Below are 22,500 nucleotides of genomic sequence, written 5' to 3'. Positions count from 1 at the left end.
AACTCAGTGGGTCTATTCATTTATTATTATTTTTTTTTTTTTTTTCATATTTTGTTGCCCTTCGTCAGCTGTCCCTCCTGCATCAAAACAAATCTCAAGGTAAAAATGTGTCCCAATACTGAAGGGGGGTAACACTCACCAAGATTCGAAGTAACAGTTATTCCTCCTCTTCTTCCTCCTCCTCCTTGTAGCCTTCCTGCCCATGCCATCTCCTCGGCCCTCCCAGTGCCACGTTTCCTCTTCTATCCCTCTTCCCTCACTCATTCGGCATTTTTGTCTCCCTCACACCACTTCACTAACACCTCCTTTACTTGCAGCTTGGTTATCACTCACTCTCTCCCACTGCTTCTGTCTATTCTTGCATTAATATCTCACCACATGGATCACTCTCCCTGCCCGGCGTGTGTTGACTTCACTGAGGCTGCAGCGGGCCACCACCGAAGCCTTGAGCGAAGCAGTGATGCTGTCGAGAGGCGCCTTACCAGCCTTGCCAACACCACACCAGAGAGTTTCCTTTCTATGCACTTCACTATCGGCTCGTGTTCTGGAGTACCTATATATGCTTGATCTCCACTATTTCAAAAGGCTTTATTCAAATTCCCGTGAGTTTTTAAAGGTGTTTTTTACGTTTCTAAAAGGAGAGTGACAAGATATCTGCATTATTAACTGGAGAAACACTCTTGAAGATCCCGTTAATAATCTCTGTGGCCTTGGAAAATAGTCGTGATGAGAGAGCAGAGCGTTTATAAGCCAGTTTTTATGGTTCTAGAGGCAGACTGACAAGATATCTGCATTATCAACTGGAGAAACACTTGAAAATCCCGCTATTCATCTCTGCGGCCTTCGAAAATAGTCGTGGTGGGAGAATAAGGCGTTTTTTAATACGGATATCCCGCCAATAGTATTACAGAACGTCTTGGAGAGGAGAAACTTTTGCACCAGCCAGCAGGAAGTGTAGCCTAGGCAGTGACACGGTCTGGTTGAGCGCGATATTCAAAAATGCTTCCCTCTACGTCTCTCTCTCTCTCTCGCGCGACCACTTTCAAAGACTACAGAGATGACTAGCAGTTTTAAAGAGTATTTTTCCTGTTGATAATACAGAAAACTTGTTACCATGTCACCAGAACAACAGAAACGCCTCTAGAGAGAGAGAGAGAGAGAGAGAGAGTGTGTTGTCAGCTCAACCAAATCAGACAAGTAATAATGTTGCTATACTTTATTATACGAAAAATACACACACACACACACACACACACACACACACACACACACCATATATCATTCCCCTCATCCATAATTAACAACAAGAACCTTTAATTAAACACAAAATTCTGCCTTACATTTCCACATCATAGTTACAATTCCCACACCTTCCTTGCCAACCTTCACTCAGCTCACAACTACTACATAAAACTCGCCCCTCTGTATTGATTCCCTTCTTGTACCTCCTTCAGTACTGGGATGCATTTATTAACCTTGATTTTCTGGGGTATTAGACCATTTTACTGACATTAGGAAGGGTCAGGAGGTCAGGAGATTAATGGCCCACAGTCTTCACTATTCTAATCTCCACCTATGTTTCTGAAGGTGTGTAAAATTGCCAAATGGTCGCCAGAATGCATATGGAAGTGTGTCATGATGCTGAGGGCATTAATAGTGAGGTTGTACAGTGTTCCTCTACACTTGTCTCTTTATAAGGTGCGCTGTTCGGAGGTTGGCTGGCTCTTGGCGGAGTCACTCAGACACACCCACTGCCCATCCAGGTTCTCCTTCCACAAGCTCACCTGTTTGGAGAAGTGTGGCTGGTTAGATTAAGCTAGGTTAGGTTAGGTTAAATTAGGATAGCTAGGTTAGGCTGGGTTAAAGATAGGTTAGGTTAGGATAAGTTAGGCTACACTGGATCAAAGATAGGTTAGGTCAGGTTAAATTTGGATAAGTTAGGTTAGGCTGGGTTAAAGATAGGTTAGGTTATATTCAGTGTGAGTTAGGTTAGGTAAAATTCAGGACAAGTTAGGTTAGGCTGGGTTAAGGTAAAATTAAGGTAAGTTTGGTTAGGTTAAGGTTAAGTTAGGTTAGGTTGATGTTAAATTATGCTAGGTTAAGTAAGGTTAAAACCACCACCACCACCACCACCACCAACAACAACAACAACAAAAAAAAATATATATATATATATATATATATAAAAAAACACAATATAAAAAATAAATAAATAAATAAATAAAATAACAAATAAAAAACAAATCTTCACACCACCACAACCATCACCATCATCACCACCACCACCACCACCACCACCACCACCACCACCACCACCATACTTCACGATAACAAAAAGAAAAAAAGAAAGATACCAAAATAAAAATAAATAAATAAATAAATAAATAAACTAAAATATAATAACAAAACCTGACTTACTGCACCACCACCACCACCACCACCATATTTCACAATAACAAAGAACAAAAAAAAAAAAAATACAAAAAACTAACTTAATATACCAAAATAAATAAAATAAATAAAAACGAAATAAGATCATAAAACCTGACAACACCACCACCACCACCACCACCACTAGCACACACCTTGTTATCCCCGCCGGACACAGCCAGAATGTTGCCAGTGACGGACCAGCTGACATGCCAAATGACGTCATCGAAGGTGTTCAATTCTCGGGGTTGCCACACACCGGTCACCCCGTCGTTCACCCAGATGATCACGCGCCGGTCCTGCCAAACACACAAACACATGTACATACAAAGGAATATATAAAGGAAGGAGGAGGAGGAGGAGGAGGAGGATAATGCAGGTAAAATGAAGAGGAAAGAAATAGAAAAGGAAAAGAAATAGCTGGCAGAATTTAAGACTTTAAATACCACACCACTACCACACCACACCAGTACACACCACACCACACCACACACTAGACATACAGAACAACCACTGCCACACACCACACACCACACACCTGAGAGCATGAGGCAATGATGGAGCGAGGCAGGCCGATGGAGGGAGCCCAGGCCACATCTCTCACCCAATCAGAATGTCCCTCCATCTTGTTCTCCTCCACCCAGTCTCCACTCGTGCCATCCAGACGCCAGATTTTTACATAAGTGTCGCACCCGCCTGTCACAATGCGCTGGACTGGTATTGCCCCCGTCCGCCCTGAGCCGTCCGCTGACCCTGAGGCCACAGCAGGCGCCCAGCTGACGGAGTTACAGCCAATCTAGTAGGGAAAGAGATGGTTTGTAAGGTACGGGTTTAGCTGTCTGTCTAGAAGGTGAGATTAACCCCTTCAATACTGAGACACATTATTCACTGTGACTTTTGGGTATGACTAGACAATCTTCTCTAAAGTTTTGAAGGGAGTAAGTTAATGGGGTGAGGGTTTAGCTGTCTGTCTAGAAGGTGAGATCAACCCCTTCAATACTGAGACACAATTTTCACTGTGACTTTTGGGTACGATGAGACAATTTTATCTTAAGAAGGGAAAGAAAGAGACGGTTTTAAATTGTCAGTTTTCAAGGGAGCAAGTTTGAAAGGCGAGGGTTTTAGCTGTCAGTCTAGAAGGTGAGATCAACCCCTTCAATACTGAGACACAATTTTCACCGCGACTTTTGGGTACAATGAGACAATTTTATCTTAAGTAGGGAAAAGAAGAGACAGTTTGTAATAGTCAGTTTTCAAGGCAGTAAGTAAGTGAGGCGAGGGTTTAGCTGTCAGTCTAGTAGGGAACGAGACTGTTTGTACCTATCAGTTTTGAAGGTAGTAAGTTTGGCGGTCAGTCTAGTGGGGAAAATAAAGTGTTTGTCTGTAATGGTAAGTTTTCAAGGCAGTAAGTGAGGTGAAAGTTTTGTTGTAATACTATTTGGTAACTTTCCACAGGGGATTAAAATAGTGAAGACTGTGGCCATTAATCTTCTGACCTTCATAGACCCTTCCTAATGTCAATAAAATGGTCTAATGGTGCACAAATCTCAAGGTAAAATTGTGTCCCAATACTGAAGGGGTTAAAATAGTGAAGACTGTGGCCATTAATCTTCTGCCCTCCATAGACCCTTCCTAATGTCAATAAAATGATCTAATGGTACACAAATCTCAAGGTAAAAAATGCATCCCAGTACTGAAGGGATTAAAATAGTGAAGACAGAGTTAAAATAGTGACAACCCTGGACCATTAACCTTCTAACTTCCACAGACCCTTCCTAACGTCAATAAAATGATCTAATGGTACTCAAATCTCAAGGTAAAAAATGCATCCCAGTACTGAAGGGGTTAATGGAGCAGTAGCAGCAGCGGCACCACACGGACACCACACAGGCACCACAGAGCACCACAGGACTTACCGAATGAGCGTTGGTGATCTTCTTAAACTCCCAGGTGTGAGCAGTGGAGGTGAGGATGGACACTGAGCCATCCGCCGAGGCACACGCCAACACCAGGCCGTGCTCATGTGGCGCCCAACACACGCTGTTCACTGTAACCAAAACCAATTATTGTTATTGGTTTTTTTTTATGTAGAGAAGAAGAAAAGGGGAAAAAAAAGAGAAAGAAAAGAAAATATAAAAAAAAAGGCCCATTTGAGTGTTGGATCTCTACAAAAAGGAAAAATGTCAGTCAAAATTACGAAGCAAATGCCTCTCTTAACCCGCTTGTGTGACTTTATTTAATGGCAACTGTGACTGTGGTCAATATTCAGGAAGTTAAAGAGAAAAAACATGAAGGAAGAAAAGAAAAGATGAAGAAAGTGAACCAGAAAAAAAAAAAAAAAAAAATGAAAGATGGGAAAGAGAGAAAAGAGAAAAGAGAAAAGAAAAAAAAACAATGAAACTGAAAGAAAAGAAAATGTTTTAATCTAACCTCTCTCTCTCTCTCTCTCTCTCTCACACACTTTTTGACAATCTAAAGAAAGAAGAGAAGAAAAAAAGATACACACACACACACACACACACACACACCACACACACACACACACCTGATGAGTCGTGGTTGGCGTGTTCATGTATCTTCTTCCACTTGTGTCCGTCCTCCTGCCAAATGATCACTTTGCGGTCGTAGCTGCAGGACGCCAGGATGTTGCCGAACATTGGGTGCGCCCACGCCACCTGCCACACCTGCACACACACACAGATAGATAGATAGATGGATATAGAGATAGACAGATAGATGTATAGATGTGTATATGTATAGATAGATAAAGAGACATATAGATATATAGATATATAGATAGATAGGTGTATAAATTAATAGATAGATAGATAAATAGATGTATAGACAGACAGATAGACAGATGTATTGATAGACAGATAAATAAATAGATATATACATGGAGACACACACACACAGTTTTAGAGACCCAAAATTAACATGCTTACAGTAACGTGGAGGATGCAATACTGCCACTGGACAAAACAAAGAAGTATACTTTTACTAACATATAACAAAATACTGTCACTGATAGATAGATAGATAGATAGATAAATAGATATAGATAGAAAGAAAGATAGAAAGAAAGAAAGATAGATAGATAGATAAATAGATATAGATAGAAAGAAAGATAGAAAGATAGAAAGAAAGAAAGATAGATAGATAGATAATTTACTGTTTAATCACTATTTTTGTTGCCCTTCACCAATCTTCCCCTCTTACACCAAAAAAAAAAAAAAAGGGTCTTGCTACTATTAGATGTGCCCAAAATGAAGATCAAGACCATGACGGCCATCACGACAAATAAATACAAATATACTGCATATACAAGACAATTTTTCCCTCCTCACCAAATAAATCAATAAAATGAAATAAATAAAGGGTCTTGTTAGTATTGGCCATTCCCTGAGTGAGCCTAGGGTTAAGTTAGGTTAGGTTGGGTTGGGTTAGGTTAGATTAGGTTGGGTTAGGTTGGGTTGGGTTACATTAGGTTAGGTTATTATAACTATTCCTTTTAAGCAGAAGAGATGCCAGCCACGGGCAACTAAATATTAATAAAAAAAGGCCCACTTGAGTGCCGGCTCCCTGAGAGAAAAGTAAAGAGTTACCCAAAAGAAACAAATGCCTTGATGCCTCCCTCTTAAAAGGCACCAAAGTCCTTATGTTAGGTTAGGTTAGGCAACATACCGGTCCCTCGTGTTCTCTGAGGTTGGCCACTAGGGTGTGTGTGGACCCCTTCACCTCAAAGATCTTGACGGAGCGGTCTGAGGAGCAGGTGGCAAGACGGGTGCCAAAAAAGTCCATCTGGGCATCGTGGATCATATCATCGTGGCCCGTCTCCACATTGCTGATCACGGAAACCTGCAGGAGGAGGAGGAGGAGGAGGTGATGGGAGGAGAGGGAATGTGAAGGGAGGAGAGGGAATGTGAAGGGAGGTGAGGGAGAGTGAGGGGAGGAAACAACACCAATCACCACAACACCACCCCAGTCAACACCACCACAAAACACTAATACACCACCATCCCAGTCAATCCCACACCACACAGCTGATCGCCACAACACCACACAAAACACCACTACACCACCATCCCAGTCAACACCACTCAGTTGGTCACAGCAAAACACCACACAAATCATCACCACCACCACAACACTATACGATCCTTAACAACACAACACCACCACACAGCTGATCACCGCAACACCACCACCCCAGTCAACACCATTACTTCACCCCAATCAACACCACATCTTTCTCTCCTCCACACCTCAACACCCTCAATACTCTCTGTGCAGGGTGTTGAAGGGATAGTTACCATGGCTGCGGCGGTGTTGAGTGCAGGGGAGGCGCGGGTGTTGCTGGTGGTGCTGGTGTTGCAAGGTAAACAGATGACAGCTCCTTCGGCTCAACGTGGCAACTCAACACTCACTAAATTCTCCAACCTGTTTGCCGACTTGGTTTTAATATCTCTCTTAATAATTTCTACCTTGTTTTTTGTGTTTATTTATGTGTTCATTTATTTTTGTTGTTGTTTTATGTGGTATCTTTATCTTTCGTGTGTAGATGTTCTTTTATTTTCTTTTTTATTCTTTTCTATCTCGATCTTCCCTCTATTATTTTGTCTTTCCTCTAATCTACGTCTCTCTTTTTCTTTCCTTTCTCTTTATTTGGGAAAATACACATATCAGCCAGAGAGAGAGAGAGAGAGAGAGAGAGAGAGAGAGAGAGAGAGAGAGAATTGAAGGCTGGTTTACAATGCATCACCTTCTTTTAAGTTACTAAGCATCGCCCCTCACATAGAAACATTTAATTACAAGCCAATGATTCAATGCACCCTAGGATCACAGGAGGTGGAAAGCTGAGCGGATGAAAGGCAGGTGTGCGCTGACTCAAATTTTCCATCACTTTAAGTTTCTACGATCAAGTTGATTGATTGATATATTTTCATTGTTGCATTAATAATGAAATACAACAAAGAAGGAGGATGGATCTTGCCATCCACCAAGGAACAGCCTATCAGCCAGCCAGCCAGCCAGCCAATTCACAGTCAGGGAAACAAGCCGGCTAATAATCAATCAAGTACTAATTTCTATACAACAACAACAATGACAACGACGACAGCGACGATTACTACTACTACATGTGCTACCACCACTACCTACGTCCTACTATAATACCTACCAATACTACATGCAAATTAAAGATGTATCGGATATCCGCATCAGCGGAACATCCGCATATTTTTTCACATTCGCATCTACATCCGCATCCGTACTTGTGATAATCTGAACATCCGCGTCCGCCTCCGCATCCGCATTTATGAGGAAATATATATCCACATCCGCATTTATGGGAAAATATATATCCGCATCCGCACTCTACAGAGGATGTGTGGATGCGGATGTTTTATGCATTGCACAACCTATAGATCATAGAGTAATATATGGACACGCAGTCACAGACTTGCAGAGCACTGCCTAGTGCTTACAGACAAGAGTTCAGACAGAGCTTAGAAATGTGGAGTAAATTTATTGATGTGTCTAATATATTGATTATCTAGTAAAACTAAAGCAAATAGAATTTAGGGGAAGGACAGGACGAGGGAGCGAATTCTACATAGTGACCATGAAGTACAAATACATAGTAAATAAATAGCAAACTGTGAATGGTGGAATGTTAGAAACTTAGTAACGACAGATGAGCGATCGAGTCACTGTGTGAGGGGTGAAGAGGGAGAGGGAGAGGATCGAGGTTTATCACCCTTGCTTGTCACCTTCCTGCTGCTGGTGGAGAGAGAGAGAGATTGTAAAGGCGGTGTCACACTAGCACTCTTTTCGTCTACTTTTTCCGTCGTTTTTCAGAAAATCGACAATATTTTCGCTGCTGCCCGTCACACACAAACGGTGTTTCGTCGTCACTTTCCGCCGTCACTTCCCACCAACACAGACCGACAAATTAATGTGAACAAACATGGAGGCCACGCTGCGGCAAAGATACGCTGCTCTGAGCGTAATACTGTGTATTACGAAACTTAGACGAACTAAACAAGCCAAAAATCGTGCATGGATGCGTTCATTAATGGTAGAACCAATGCACGTAGAAGCAGATTGAGGAGACGCAGCAAGTCTTGTGGTCTTGGTCTTGGTATGTAAACAAAGGCGGAATATTTGCAGACGGAGACGATCCCTATCGTCTGACAAATTCATGCGATAAGTTCATGCGGAACGTTGAAAACAAGACGAAAATCGCATTAATCGACGGAAAAAGTGTTAGGGTGACACCGCCTTCATGCGTATGTCGTGTGGCTGAGTAATGTCGTACTTTGCAGTCTTAGACCTTATTCCCACTTCACATGATAGCATTCAGTGCTTCTTCCTTAAATACATTTATTGCGAATGTCTCCATAATTATACAAATGATAATATTGAAAAATATGAACCGACAGCACTGACCTCTTCTTATCGCACGAGTCTTCCTGTCGTCGCCTGTTACCTCTGATATAGTGAGTGGCCGATGAAAAGCTTTACACAGAAGTGTAATATATTAGTTATTGTTTTATTATTATTATTATTATTATTATTATTATTATTATTATTATCACTACTATCATAGATGCTTCTAACCCTAAGGCAAAGAAATTGGATAAATGCATAGCAGAAATATTAGTCATGGATGAATTAAATGGATGAATTAAATACTTTCAAAGAGAGAAGTATTAACTGTTAAGACACCATTCCAACTCATTTGGCAGTATTTTGGTTCTCTCACCTTGTTTTTATTTGTTACTTCTGCTGCTGTCTGCATGGTCCCACACTGAAGCATTTTATTTTTATCTTTATTTTTTCTCCTTCTTGGTTAGAGCGTTTGACGTAAAAACATCCGCATCCACATCCGCATCCGCGAGGATGTCATATTTTGATATCCGCATCCGCATTTGCATCCGCATTTTAGTAGAGATTGCATCCTCATCCACATTTGCATCTGCAAAATGACATCCGCATATACATCCGCATCCACGGATGTCTGAAATTCTACATCCAATACATCTCTACTACAAATGATAATAATAATAATAATAATAATAATAATAATAATAATAATAATAATAATAATAATAATAATAATAATAATAATAATAATAATAATAATAATAATAATAATAATAATAATAATGATAATAATAATAATAATAATAATAATAATAATAATAATAATAATAAAGCAAACGTGCCTTCAAGACATTAAAGATAAACTAAACAAACGTGTATGTGTGTGTGTGTGTGTGTGCCAGGAATTCAAGGAAGGCCGGGAGCAGCGAAGAAAGATGCCTTTGTGTCCCGCGGCAGCAGCGTCACACCGCCTCATACAGTCAGTCTGTCAGTCAGTCATTCAGAGTAAGGGGGGGCAGAGGCCAAATCGAGGGACCTATTGGGAGTGTGCCTTGTGGTGTCACTGAAGTCAGTCAAGACACTGCAACAGACAGACAGACAGACTGACAACCAGCCAACGCAGTCAGTCAGTGAAACAAGCCACTTAACTGCCAGCCAGCCATCCACAGTACTGTACACCTGTGTGTGTCACTCAGCCATGTGGTTGGCACGGGTGGCGGCAGTAGCAGGCCTGTGCCTCGGGCTGGGCGCGCTCGACCTCCCAGACACGCCAGACTACCAGAAGTGTGCCAACGGACTCTTCAACCAGGTGAATGAGAGGCTTGATACAGACATGGCCGCCTTGGATGACAAGTTGATGGGCGTCCAGCTCAAATTTCAGGAGCTGTGCGCGCCCACACCCACACCAGAGACAGCTCAAAGCACCCAGCAAGTGTCCAGCCCAGACTACATGCTGACTCTGCTACAAAAGATGGAGGCCATGGAGGAGACGCTCAACCAAATGCAGAGGAAGCTGAACGCATTGGATGAGCGCTCTGCAGCAGCAGCAGCAACAGCTGCTTACAGCACCACCACTCCTTACACCACCACCACGCCCTACACTACCACTCCTTACCCCACTACCACTCCCTACACCACCACTCCTTACAGCACCACCACTCCCTACACCACCACTCCTTACACCACCACCACTCCCTACACCACCACTCCTTACCCCACTACCACTCCCTACACCACCACTCCTTACACCACCACCACTCCCTACACCACCACTCCTTACAGCACCACCACTCCCTACACCACCACTCCTTACACCACCACCACGCCCTACACCACCACTCCTTACCCCACTACCACTCCCTACACCACCACTCCTTACAGCACCACCACTCCCTACACCACCACTCTTTACACCACCACCACTCCCTTTACCATCACTCCTTACAGCACCGCCACTCCTTACAACATCACCACTACGAATACCTACACCACCACCTCTCCGCCAGGTTTGTGTATGTTTATTTAGTATACTCTCTCTCTCTCTCTCTCTCTCTCTCTCTCTCTCTCTCTCTCTCTCATCCACTCCTCACCGTACCCACAGACCCGGTGTACCCGTGCGAGGACTCCACCTTTTACGGCAGACGTTATTTCAACATATGCCAGACGGCCGTGAGGTTCAACAAGTGCCACCTGCTGAACGTGGCCTACCACTGCTGCCACACCTGCACCGCTCACCACAAACTGCCGGAGATGGGGCCCTGGAGATACATGAACGCCATCAGGGTTGTAAATGTCTTTGAAATGTTACGATCCTTTGTCTTGTGATGGAGTCAGTGGTAGAGTTAGTGTTCATGTCTTCCTGGCTGGTCTCTTCGTCAGGAGGGTCTTAATTGTTTCCTTCCCAGACACATCTTAGAGTTGCTGCTCCTTATATATGTGGGAAGAGGAGAGGTCAAAGAGAACGCCCCGTGGTATATATTGGGGGTTGGGACTGTAAGAAGAGCTGCCAGTGTCTATTGTAAACATAATATCAAATATCTCTCTGCTTACACGCCACAATAAACTGAAAACCAAAGAAGTGCGTCTATTTTCATTTGCCTCATAACTTGCCACAACCACCGCCATGCACTCCCCAGCCCCGCTGTGACCGCCGCCGGCGCTACCACCACCACCACCATCACCGTTCTGCCTGACGTAAACCTTCACCACACCAACACACGCCATGTCATAGTTGTATCTGAACAGGTGATAGTCAGGCATAGTCATGTGGCTCCATTTAGTGACACCAATGGCGGGAAAACAACGATAAGGTAAAGTTCGTTGGTTTTAGTTCTGGTATCCATGACATCTGACGTTCTCTCTCCACTGTCAGTCAGGTGAACCCAGCTCTCCAGTGTGGCGCCCCATACCACAGCAGCAGGACCAGCAACTTCCCGGCAAACACCTTCAACTCACGGGCTCGGGCGAGACTCCAACTGCCACCTTAGCAATGTCAGACCAAAGCGTTATGTGGCACAATATTAAGTAAACACATCCAGCAGACGGCTTTTATGAATCTCATTATAAGGAAAATGAAAATAGGTAGTTCTTTTGTTTCAAGTTTATTGTGGCATGTAAGCAGGGATATATTTTTGATCTTATGGCTACAATGCACACTGGCAGCTCTTCCTCCTACCCCAACCCGCCCAAAAACACCACGACGTACGGGTCCTCTTCTCTCCTCTTCCCATAAAACTACTCTAGATACATACGCCCACGACCACTACAGCTGACTCTACCACAGCTCCATCACAGGGTAAAGAATCGCATCACATTAAGAGTGTTCACAACCCTGGTGGCGTTCATGTATCGCCAGGGCCCCATCTCCGGCAATTTGTTGTGAGCGGTGCAGGTGCGGCAGCAATGGTAGGCCACGGTCTGCAGGTGGCACTTGTTGAACCTCACGGCCACTCCGCATGCGTCAATATTGTTGCCGGGGAAGGTTGAGTCCTCGCACGGGTACACGGGTCCTGTCCAGAGAGAGAGAGAGAGAGAGAGAATAATAATAATAATAATAATAATAATAATAATAATAATAATAATAATAATAATAATAATAATCTTTATCACCAAGTGATATAGTTATTACAGTTACTCGTATTCAAAACTATTAAGAGAGAGAGAGAGAGAGAGAGAGAGAGAGAGAGAGAGAGAGAGAGAGAGAGAGAGAGAGAGAGAGAGTTATATCAATAAACAAACACTCACAAACCTGGGGGAGTGATGGTGGAGGGCGGCAGGGTTGGTAGAGGCGTACGTGTGAAGTTCAATATCTCTTTCACCATCTCCTCTAATCGTTCAATCTTCTCCATGTAGTTCTGTTCCATCTCATGCACTCTTTCCTGCACCGCCGCCACCTGTGAAGAGAGAGAGAGAGAGAGAATTATGGGGACCACACTAGGCGCGTGCTCATGCATACGTACAGCCACAGAAATACAGAAATAATACAGACATAGAGATAGACAAAAGGCCCTCACTCACCTTGTCCTCGCTTGCACACTGCCCTAACTCCCCGATCGACTGCACTACTACATCCACACTCTCATTTAGCAATTTTTTAGCATCTTTCTCCTTCAAATTTCCCTTGACATTTCCCTCGATTTCCGTCAAGACTGCCTCTACTGTCTCACTGATAGAGACTTCCGTTTCGCGTAAGTCATCTTTCGTTGCTGCCGCGTTCAGCTTCCCCTTCATATGGTTGATCGTCTCCTCCATCACCTGAATCTTTTCCAGCAGTGTCAGCGTGTTGTCTGGGCTGGACACTAGCTGGGTGCTTTGAGTTATCGCTGGTGCGCACAGCCCCTGGATGCCCGTCAACTGGTCTTTCAAGGCGGTCATGTCTGTGTCAAGCCTCTCCTGCACCTGGTTGAAGAGTCCGTTGGCGCACTTCAGGTAATCTGGAGTGTCTGGGACGTCCAGCGCGTCCAGCCCGAGGCACAGGCCCACCACTGCCGCCACCCGTGCCAACCACATGGCTGAGTGACACACACAAGTGTACAGTGTGACTGGATGGCTGGCGGTTGTGGCTGGCTGACAGCTTGTTGCTTAGCGTCTGGTTCTCTGTAGACTGATGCAGGTCACTTCACGTGTGTGAATGGCCTTTTTTTTTTTTTTTACGGTAAGGCCTATAGCGCTTGTAGGCACACTTGAAAAGTGTATGAGAAGCGCTGTTCAGCTTCCGCCCATTAGTGGCGCAGGCAATTTTATTTATGGTGGAGGACTGACACAATGGCTCTGCCTGTGTCTGTCTGTCAGTCTGAATGTCTTGACTGACTTCAGTAACAACACAAGACACTCCCAACAGGTTCCTCTTGCCTCTGCCCGTCCTCACTGAGGCACTGGGAAGTGACGCATGATGCACGACCTATATAAGAAGTCTTTATGGTCAAGAGAGCCGTCCTTGAGGCTTGAGGAATGAGCCCTCTTGTCTTGTGGCGTCAGCATCTTCTAGCCTCACTCCGTATCAACAGGCACAGTTTTCCTGAAGTGATTATGTTACAAGGAGTTTGTTCGATTCATCCTTTACCTCTTGAATTAATGGTTGTTGTTGTTATTATTATTATTATTATTATTATTATTATTATTATTATTATTATTATTGGCTATCATCACTGTTATTGACAATAGTAGTAACAGTAGTGGGTGATAGTTGTTGCTTGTTGGCGCGGCGTTGAGGCGAATCAAAGCCAGTAAGCCATCGTAATCTGAAGATGTATGACCTTGGCCAAGTCCACCACATCGATGTGCGTGACACAGGCACGGCGCGCTCCTCATCCCAATATTATTCCTACTCCTGCTTGAGTGGCTCTCTTGTAATAACCTTTGTTGCCTTGGCAAAAACCATTTTACTTACATAATGAAAATAAATATATAAAATAAACACAAATCGATAAACAAATAAGGACAAATAAAAATTATGATAATATACGTAAATACATAAATAAACCCACACACACACACACCTCGTGGATGGGTAAAAAATACATAGCATTGAATGTAAACTTTATTATCTTTTTTTATCATTGCCTATCCTGAAGCAACAGATCAGACTTTGCCACAAATCAACAAGTTATGGAAGGCACACAACCTAGGACGACATACATTATCATCAAGCAGCCCGCCAGCCACCTTGCCTCTGTCTGTAGCACCACAAACTATTACCTACACATACATACACTCCCTTCATTTTACTTCCCTTCCTTTCAGGCCATCTCAGTGCAGCATCACACAAGGACTGCCATGTGTCAGCCAAACAGCTTCTTACAGCTTCCCTTATGCTCGTACTGTGAATGGTGCAGTGTTAATATCTATAATGCTTCTGTCCTCCCTAACCTTTTCATTGCCATGGTAAAATTTATACATTATTTTCTCAGTAAGTTGTGGTTAGTCAGTGTAATAGTGTCTAGTCTTAGCTGTGATGTCTGCCTCGCCTCACATTTCAACTGGTGACTGCTGTTGTTTTTCTGTACTTAAGCAGTGCAGTTCTAAAGCAAAATTTCAAGATAATGTGGGCGTGTAGAGGTGATGGAGTGCTTTCATTGGTATTAAGAAATGGTTTCAACTCTCACCACCACTATTTTTCTAGGCCAGAGATGACTAGTGGGGTTTTCAACAGTGTTTCTCCACTTAATAAAGCAGAAACCTTGGCACTCTGCCTCCAGGACTATAAAAACACCTTAAAAAATGCTCCTCTCTCTCACCAAGATTATTTTTCAAGGCTAGGGAGATGATTAGCCAGGTTTTTAAGAGTGTTTCTCCAGTTAATAATGTGAAAACCTTGTCACTCTGCTCCAGAATCTTAAAAATTACTTAAAAGACTTGAGTAAATTTAGATAAAGCCTTTTGAAATAGTGGAGGTGAAGGACAGAAGTGTCTAAAAATACGAGACAGACTTTCACCACCACATAATATTGTCTGTGTTGTGGTAAGATGAATATATTTGTGTTGCCCTAATGATGTTACATGACTGCAGTGAAAAGGTTAGGGAAGTGGAGAGCAGCATTAAGTACATTACTGAAGCGAATCCAAGTTGTAAACCCTGGCACACACTTCTCCCTCTGTGCAAATTCCACTTATAGTCCACACTGCTAAATGGATCAGTTGAGCAGCCCAGCAAGCTTATCCACCTATCGGCACAGCTGGACACTTCCGCAATCACTCCACACGACCTAGCAAGAGTTTTTTGATAATGGTTTTCATGTAGCAACTCCACTACTAACCTTGGCTACAAGTGAATAGAGAGAGTGAGGTGAGGGTGAACTGCAAGCCGGGAGAGCCCCACACGCACACACGCACGCACACCCATTTCAACTCTGTCCAGGTGTTTACTTAGCCCCTTCAGTAAAATGACGCATTTCTATGTTCATTCTGGTGACTATTTGGTGACTTTCTACAGCTTCAGAAACTCAAGTGGGTGATTAAAATAGTGAACACTGTGGCCATTAATCTTCTGACCTCCAAAGACCCTTCCTAATGTCAATAAAATGGATCTATTAGTAACCAAATCTCAAGATAAAAATGTGTCCCAGTACTGAAGAGGTTAAGTCTGTTTTTGTAAACTTTGGGCAGGCCTGGCACCACCTCTGGCACCATGGTAGGGGACAGCAGTGGGTGCCTTGCCCATCACAGAAAGTCTTTATAAACTAATGCCGTCAAGTGACTCATAAATGTACATAATTATACAGAAAAAGAACGATAAAATATTCCATTAAAAGTTAATTGTAACAAACCTGAACACTTACACTTGACAAACCATACAAGATAGATCAAGATCGTTAAACACTTTCTTCAAAACCGTTTTTTCTTTTCCACATTAACCAGATCAAGCTGACAAAAAAATAAGTTAAAAAAATAAATAAAAACTGAAAAAAACACTCCATTAAAAGTCAACAGTAACATGGACCTAACCAGCGGCACTTGAAGACCGTGATACATACCAAGGCAGAAGAGGAAAGGAAGAGTATGAGACTTGGAAAAACCCTCATTAGCGTCACTCAGGGATCAAGAACACTCCTCACACTGTCTGACTGGAGAAGGTAACACCACCCAGACCTGTTAATGTACGCACAGCCAGTACCTAATGTGTGTCTGTGTCTGTGTGTGTGTGTGTGTGTGTGTGTGTGTGTGTGTGTGTGTGTGTGTCGTAACCCAAGGAACACTAAGAGATCATAACACATAAGAAGAAACAATTTGTGATAAGGAGGAAGAAAATGAGAGACAGAGACAGAGACAGAGAGAGAGAGTGAGAGGGAGAGAGAACCAGTGCAGATCTAAGACAAGACAACCAATTCATCACTACATTGAAAAAAAAACCCATAAAAATGAGATTATATTTGAGTCATTAGTTAAAACATACGGGCAGGAACAAACTATTAGCGAGGGGATTAAAATATGTATGATAAAATATGTGTCTCTATGTATCTAATAATATGTTGTCTCTATATTATGATTATTTTGATATGAGGTCACCTACATATTTGATTTTTTTTCTTTATTTTTTTTGGTGGTTTTGTTTTGTTCCATGCAAGTTTATTTACATTGAGAAGGAGTGTGGCGGCATCTTCCCTTTCCCCCCCTTCCCAAGAAAGGTTATGTATTTACTTACAGACAATTTAAAAACATGTTACTTAGCTTTATCTATCACCAGGCACCACTTGATAATGCCTTGCTTGTAACTCACTCACACACACGCGCGCACGCACACACACTCACACATGCACACACGCCTGTAACTCCCTTGAATTCATTATGCTTGTAACACTCACACACACACACACACACACACACACACACACACACACACACACACACACACACCTGTAACACCCTTGAATTCATTATGCTTGTAACACTCACACTCACACACACACACACACACAAGCACACAAACACACACACACACACACACACACACACACACACACACACACACAGTACTTTCCTCAAAACACTTGCATTCAATACTCTTGTACAGAAATCCATAAAAGAGATAAATAAAACTCTCTCTCTCACACTCACACTCACACACACACACACACACACACACAATAATAACAAAGAGGAGGTTAGGTATGATATATTACCACTATGTATGTATACCACGCGATAAAACTTCCCTCGTAAGCGAAAAAATATGTCTGTGGGACGTGACAAAATACGATAAATATACATACTGTGTACATAGACTGTATAATATAAGTATATATCAAAAAGTTGAGGCCTTGTTCGTTTTTAGTGTGTTGACGCCAGCAGGAGCAGCAGCAGAGAGGAGTGCGATGCTCCCCCCACCACGTCCTGACACCAACTGAAGCTATTCCGGAACCACTGCTTGTGTAAGACATTAGTTCCTTAATTCAAGACGTTTTTTCCTTAATTTCAGCTAAATCTTCATAAGTCTTTAAGGGAGCCAGCACTCAAGTGGGCCTTTTTTTATATATTTTGTTGCCCTTTGCTGGTTTTCCTTCTGCATAAAAAAATAAATAGAAAAAAAGTCAAGATATTAGTGTGTGGTGTACTCAGTGTGTCTATATCTGCCTTGAGGATTAGCAGAGAGGAGAGCAATATTTTCCCTGCCATGTCTCAACACCAACTGAGCCTCTTTTCTGAAGCACTGCTAGTCACAAAGGGGGGAAGAGTTTCAGTCCAGGACAGGTAGCATCACCCTTACACAACCTTGGCATAGAATGGAAAGTTCCTGTCTCTGATCGGCACCTAGAGATGAGATTCCAGCTGTGATTTGAACTCTGGCATATTGTAACCACACTACCACACTCCTTATGTCCTCTGCCACACCACCACACCACACCACACCAGTCACTATTATGCATTCACACACACCACACACCAGAATACACCAGAACACATCACACCACCTTTGTTTTGTAAAATGCACAGCGCTGGTTTGACAACATAGTGAAGAGTGAAGGATGGGCTGTCCTGGCTGAGGGAAGCAAGGAGGAAAGGGACAAAAAGTCTAGTAAAAATAAATAGATAACTTGATAGGAGTGTTGTAGAAGGAATAGGTATATAGGGGGAAGAGAGGAGAGAAATTAGGATAAATAGGAGGTCATAGGAGGGTAGCAGCACCAGCAGGATCATTGGTGAGAGACAAAACAGCTTAACTGGAACCCAAACGCATCTTCCTGTTCGCCGTCCAAAGCAAAAACATTTTCCCAGAGCAATATTTCAATAGGGAAGGTGTTACAATGTCAAGTAAGCTTCCCTATTGTGACTTCCCTTTAGTATTCTGCCCTGATCACCTTGAGTAAATGTGTGGGGGAGGAGGAGAGGCAGAGGGCAGTAGCAGTGCCAGCAACAGCCTCTCCTGTCACTAACTAAGGCTGGTAAATGTAAAGCGTTATTCTAAACTATATGAAATGTGTTGAAAATGTGTGTTTTTGGGAACAGGGTGTTGATATTAATTTCCCAAACTTTGAATGGAAGATTGAGTTGAAATTAATCCCTAGAAGCAGAAAATTAATGAGAAAACAGAAAGATTGATGGAGAGATAGACAGGCAAACAGAGAGGCAGAGAAAGAGATAGAGAGAGAGACGGAGAGAAAGAGAGAGATGGTGTATTAGACAAAAGATTATCAACACAACTCAACAAAATCACCACTTTCTTGGCTAATAGTGGTGGTGGTGATGATGATATTCCTTGCACACACCACACCACACCACACCACCACCAGGACTGAGACACACACCTCACACACTTGGCAGGAGTTACACATCACCACATCACCTCTCTACTCTAACACACCAAGTCCATCACACACAATAGTACCCAAAGTCACCCTTTAGAGTCACCTTTAAGAGTCACCCTTCAGAGTCACCTTTAAGAGTCACCCTTCAGAATCACCCTTTCAAGTCACCCATCTCACAGCAGCAGGGATGGTAGGAGGAAGGGGGAGAGGGTGTGTGGGGCTAGCAGATGGGTGTGATGGGTGTGTCGTGAGAATAGCCCTTCCACTGTGCCTCCTGCAGCTTGACTCTCATCTGAATGACAGCCTCCCTCTCCTCCTGAATGCGCTGAGTCAAGGAACGGTTCCCCTCCTGCAGGATAAGACAGTGCAAGTGTTGGCAAAGGTTACAGAAGGGAAGTGTTGCTATTTTGCTTGTTGTTTTGAGTTGAAAGTGAGGAAAATGAGAGAAAATACTTGTTGTTCTTCAAATATTGACTTTTTCTGTGGGATAAAAGTGTGGAAGTGTTTGTAAAGGTTAGAGGAAAGAAATGTTGTGTTTTATGTCAGTTTTCTGACTTGGAAGTGGGAAAAATGTGGGTAAAAGTCCTTGTTTTCTTTTTAATATGGGGGAAAAAAATGCTTCTAAACGTCAAAGAAAAGAGGTATTGTGTTTTATGTTCATTTCTTGACTTGGAAATGAAGAAAACATGGGGAAAAATGCTTGTTGTTCTTTAAATGTGGGAAAAATACTTGTTATTCTTTAAATGTGGGGGAAAAATGCTTGTTCTTTAAATAAAGGAGTAAATGCTTGTTGTTGTTTTGCTATGGGGATGATAAGATAGTGCAAGTGTTGCCAAAGATAAGAATAAAGGAAGTGTTGTGCTTGTAAATGTTATGGAAAAGCAAAATAAACAAATAAATAAAAGAAATAATGAATCACGTTAGGTTAGGTAAGGTTAGATTAGGTTAGGTCAGGTTAGGTTAAATTAGGTTAGGTTAGGTTAGGTAAGGTTAAGTAAAAGTTGAGTCAGGTTTGGTAGGTTAAGTTAGGTCAGATTAGATTAGATCAGGTTAGGTTAGGTTTGGTTTGGTCACATTAGGTTAGGTTGAGTTAGGTCAAATTAGGTTAGGCTAGGTTAGGTTAAAAATTTTGTTTGGTGAGGTACAGTTAGGTTAGGTCACGTTAAAATAGGTTAGAGTTAGGTTTAATTAAAAAAAAAAGTTAGGTCAGGTTAAGTTCCGTTAGGTTAAATTAGGTTTGATAAAAGATTAGGTTAGGTTAGGTTGAATCAGGTTGGGTTATTGTTTACAAAGAGCCATTGAGCTGACCTGCAGTTCCCGGTTGGCCTTGGTGACCATACTGAGCCAATTGAGCATGTCCTCCTCTGTGTCACTCTCCCCGTCACTCTCACTGCCTTCACTCTCACTGCTGTCGTAGGAGTAAGTTCTGCGGGAAGGTAAGTAAATATTCTCTCACTCTCTCTCTCACATTCCATCTTGCTTTCAATGTTATGCTTGTTACTTCATTCCTTTAACTCTCTTTCTCTCTCTCTCTCTTGAAATGGCACTCTTTTCTTTTCTCTCTCCTTATTTTTGTGTGAAAGTAAAAAAAAAAAATGCATTTCTTTCCTTTCCCACTTTCCTCTCTCTCACACACACACACACACACACACACACACTGCATATAACACACAGTAAGAGGCACAAAACAGCACAGCACAGCACACCACAATACAGCACTAGTACCTGTAGCCATAGAGAGTCTGCATCTCCTGTATTTCCTCCCTAAGGCGCTTAATTTCCGCGTGTTCGGCCTGCAGCTTCCGCATGAGGTCATGATTCAGGGAGAGGAGTTCCCCGTGCTCCGCCACCAGCAGCGCCTCCTTCGCCAGCAATGCAAGGTGCTCACTGTCTGCCGCTGGGGAGTCAGTGTGTGGTGTGACAATAAAATAGTGAAGACTGTGGCTGTTAATCTTCTGACTTCCATAGATTCTTGCTAGTGTAAATAAAATGGTCTTATCGTACACAAATCTCAAGGTTAAAATGTGTCCCAGTACTGAAGGGGTTAAAACAGTGAAGACTGTGGCTGTTAATCTTCTGACCTTCATAGAACCTTGCTAATGTCTATAAAATTATCTAATGGTACACAAATCTCAAGGTAAAAATATGTCCCAGTACTGAATGAAGTCAAGTCATAGGAAGTTGGAAATACAGAACTATCCTCTCTCTCTCTCTCTCTCTCTCTCTCTCTAACTTTATATAAAAAAATAAATAAATAAATAAAATCGATCAACATACATTACAAAAGACCGCTTACCTTTCAGTCCAGAGTCATCGAGGAACGGGCCCTCTGGCTGGTGGGATCTCTTCACCTCCGGCCAGCACCCAGCAGGCCCTGACGACCCCTGACCCACCCCTGGCACTGTCCCCGGCACCACCTTGATGACAGTCACATGTGGCGCTGGTGGTGGTGCCAAGTCGGACTCCACATTCACACTCACACTCACAGCGTCTTGTGGTACGTTCGTTTGTTTGTTTTGCTTGTCTTCCTTCGCTGTTCCCTCCTCCTCCACCTCCTCTTTTTTATCCTCTTCTATCACTAATTCCTCTTTCGTCTCCTCCTCCTTCTGTTCCGCCACCTCCACACTCTCGTCCACCTCCACACATGGCTCCCTGCTAAGTGCCACCTTGCTGTGTGTGGCTACCCTGGGTGGCGCTGGGATGGCATGGCAAGGCACCACCACATTGACACCCTCCTGCTCACCACCACTCACCACCGCCTCCTCCACCTGCATCACTGTCACATTACTGGTGGTGGCAGTGGTGGTGGTGGTGTCTTGGTGGCCCTGGCTTTCACTTCTCTCACTTCTCTCACTTCTCTCGCTCCTCTCACTCCCTTCCTGCTTGCTGCTATCATCTGAAACAAGCGCTCCACCCTTCAAGGTCATCCCAGGGTCCTCATCCTCATGTTCACGCTGGGACTCCTCTGAGGTGGACTCCTTCTCCATTAACTCCACCTTCCGCTGCTCCACACTGCCTTGTTTCCGCTGCTTCTCCTCCTCCTCTCTCCGCTGTGCCGACCGTAGCTTTCTCTGGTGGAGGGATGGAAGGACTGTTAGAGAGAGAGAGAGAGAGAGAGAGAGAGAGAGAGAGAGAGAGAGAGAGAGAGAGAGAGAGAGAGAGAGAGAGAGAGAGAGAGAGAGAGAGAGAGAGAGAGAGAGAGAGAGAGAGAGAGAGAATACAATATGGATAAAATAAGAGAAAAATATAGGAAGAATACAAGAAAGAGAGAGATACACAGAATAAAAGAAAGAGAGAAATAGACAGAATAAGAGAGAGAGATACACAAAATACCAGACAGATAGACAGAATACACATAGAATTCCTGGCAAACACATCACACACAGACACATACACACACACACACACAGGAGAAAACACAACACAACAGACACACACATAC

At 43.1% G+C, this 22,500-nt stretch overlaps 3 protein-coding genes across 4 annotated transcripts in view; all 3 read right to left on the bottom strand.

The window, feature by feature from the left end:
• Positions 1-6,899, bottom strand: part of LOC123517113 (protein SEC13 homolog) — a 26,625-nt gene extending 19,726 nt beyond the window's left edge. Inside the window, exons 1-7 of one of the 2 annotated variants that reach the window (XR_006678400.1) lie at positions 6,744-6,899; positions 6,115-6,288; positions 4,976-5,114; positions 4,347-4,477; positions 2,969-3,226; positions 2,586-2,729; positions 1,235-1,784 (exon numbers count right to left, since the gene is read on the bottom strand). Coding sequence is in view for 1 of the 2 variants with exons in the window: in XM_045277027.1 (XP_045132962.1) it covers positions 1,692-1,784; positions 2,586-2,729; positions 2,969-3,226; positions 4,347-4,477; positions 4,976-5,114; positions 6,115-6,288; positions 6,744-6,746 (942 nt within the window). In the remaining variant the exon portion in view is untranslated. Of the gene's footprint in view, positions 1-1,201; positions 1,785-2,585; positions 2,730-2,968; positions 3,227-4,346; positions 4,478-4,975; positions 5,115-6,114; positions 6,289-6,743 lie in introns of those variants that run through there. The other variant, XM_045277027.1, reaches the window with a different exon arrangement.
• Positions 6,900-11,902: 5,003 nt separating this feature from the next.
• Positions 11,903-13,766, bottom strand: LOC123517817. The gene is made up of 3 exons (XM_045278324.1): positions 12,835-13,766; positions 12,566-12,710; positions 11,903-12,326 (listed from the first exon to the last, which is right to left on the bottom strand). The coding sequence occupies exons 1-3, from the start codon at positions 13,324-13,326 to the stop codon at positions 12,106-12,108; spliced, it is 858 nt and encodes a 285-aa protein (XP_045134259.1). The 5' UTR covers positions 13,327-13,766; the 3' UTR covers positions 11,903-12,105.
• Positions 13,767-14,343: 577 nt separating this feature from the next.
• LOC123518543 (ralA-binding protein 1-A-like) overlaps positions 14,344-22,500 on the bottom strand; it is an 18,642-nt gene continuing 10,485 nt past the window's right edge. Inside the window, exons 10-13 of the mRNA XM_045279367.1 lie at positions 21,355-22,129; positions 20,784-20,955; positions 20,367-20,484; positions 14,344-19,407 (exon numbers count right to left, since the gene is read on the bottom strand). Coding sequence (XP_045135302.1) covers positions 19,279-19,407; positions 20,367-20,484; positions 20,784-20,955; positions 21,355-22,129 — 1,194 coding nt within the window. The 3' untranslated portion in view covers positions 14,344-19,278. The remainder of the gene's footprint in view (positions 19,408-20,366; positions 20,485-20,783; positions 20,956-21,354; positions 22,130-22,500) is intronic.

The sequence above is a fragment of the Portunus trituberculatus genome, chromosome 6, assembly GCF_017591435.1.
Source record: "Portunus trituberculatus isolate SZX2019 chromosome 6, ASM1759143v1, whole genome shotgun sequence".
NCBI classification, from domain to species: domain Eukaryota; kingdom Metazoa; phylum Arthropoda; class Malacostraca; order Decapoda; family Portunidae; genus Portunus; species Portunus trituberculatus.
Note: the sequence above shows the minus strand (reverse complement) of the source record. Positions and strands in the feature narration are given on the sequence as shown.

What these genes read in the sequence shown, in the direction of transcription:
- LOC123517817 (XM_045278324.1), bottom strand. Translation starts at nt 13,326, where the DNA reads ATGTGGTTGGCACGGGTGGCGGCAGTGGTGGGCCTGTGCCTCGGGCTG. An exon ending in AGTGTGCAAGCGAGGACAAG is followed by an intron (nt 12,711 to 12,834) that starts GTGAGTGAGGGC and finishes CTCTCTTCACAG; the next exon opens with GTGGCGGCGGTGCAGGAAAG. An exon ending in CTCCACCATCACTCCCCCAG is followed by an intron (nt 12,327 to 12,565) that starts GTTTGTGAGTGT and finishes CTCTCTGGACAG; the next exon opens with GACCCGTGTACCCGTGCGAG.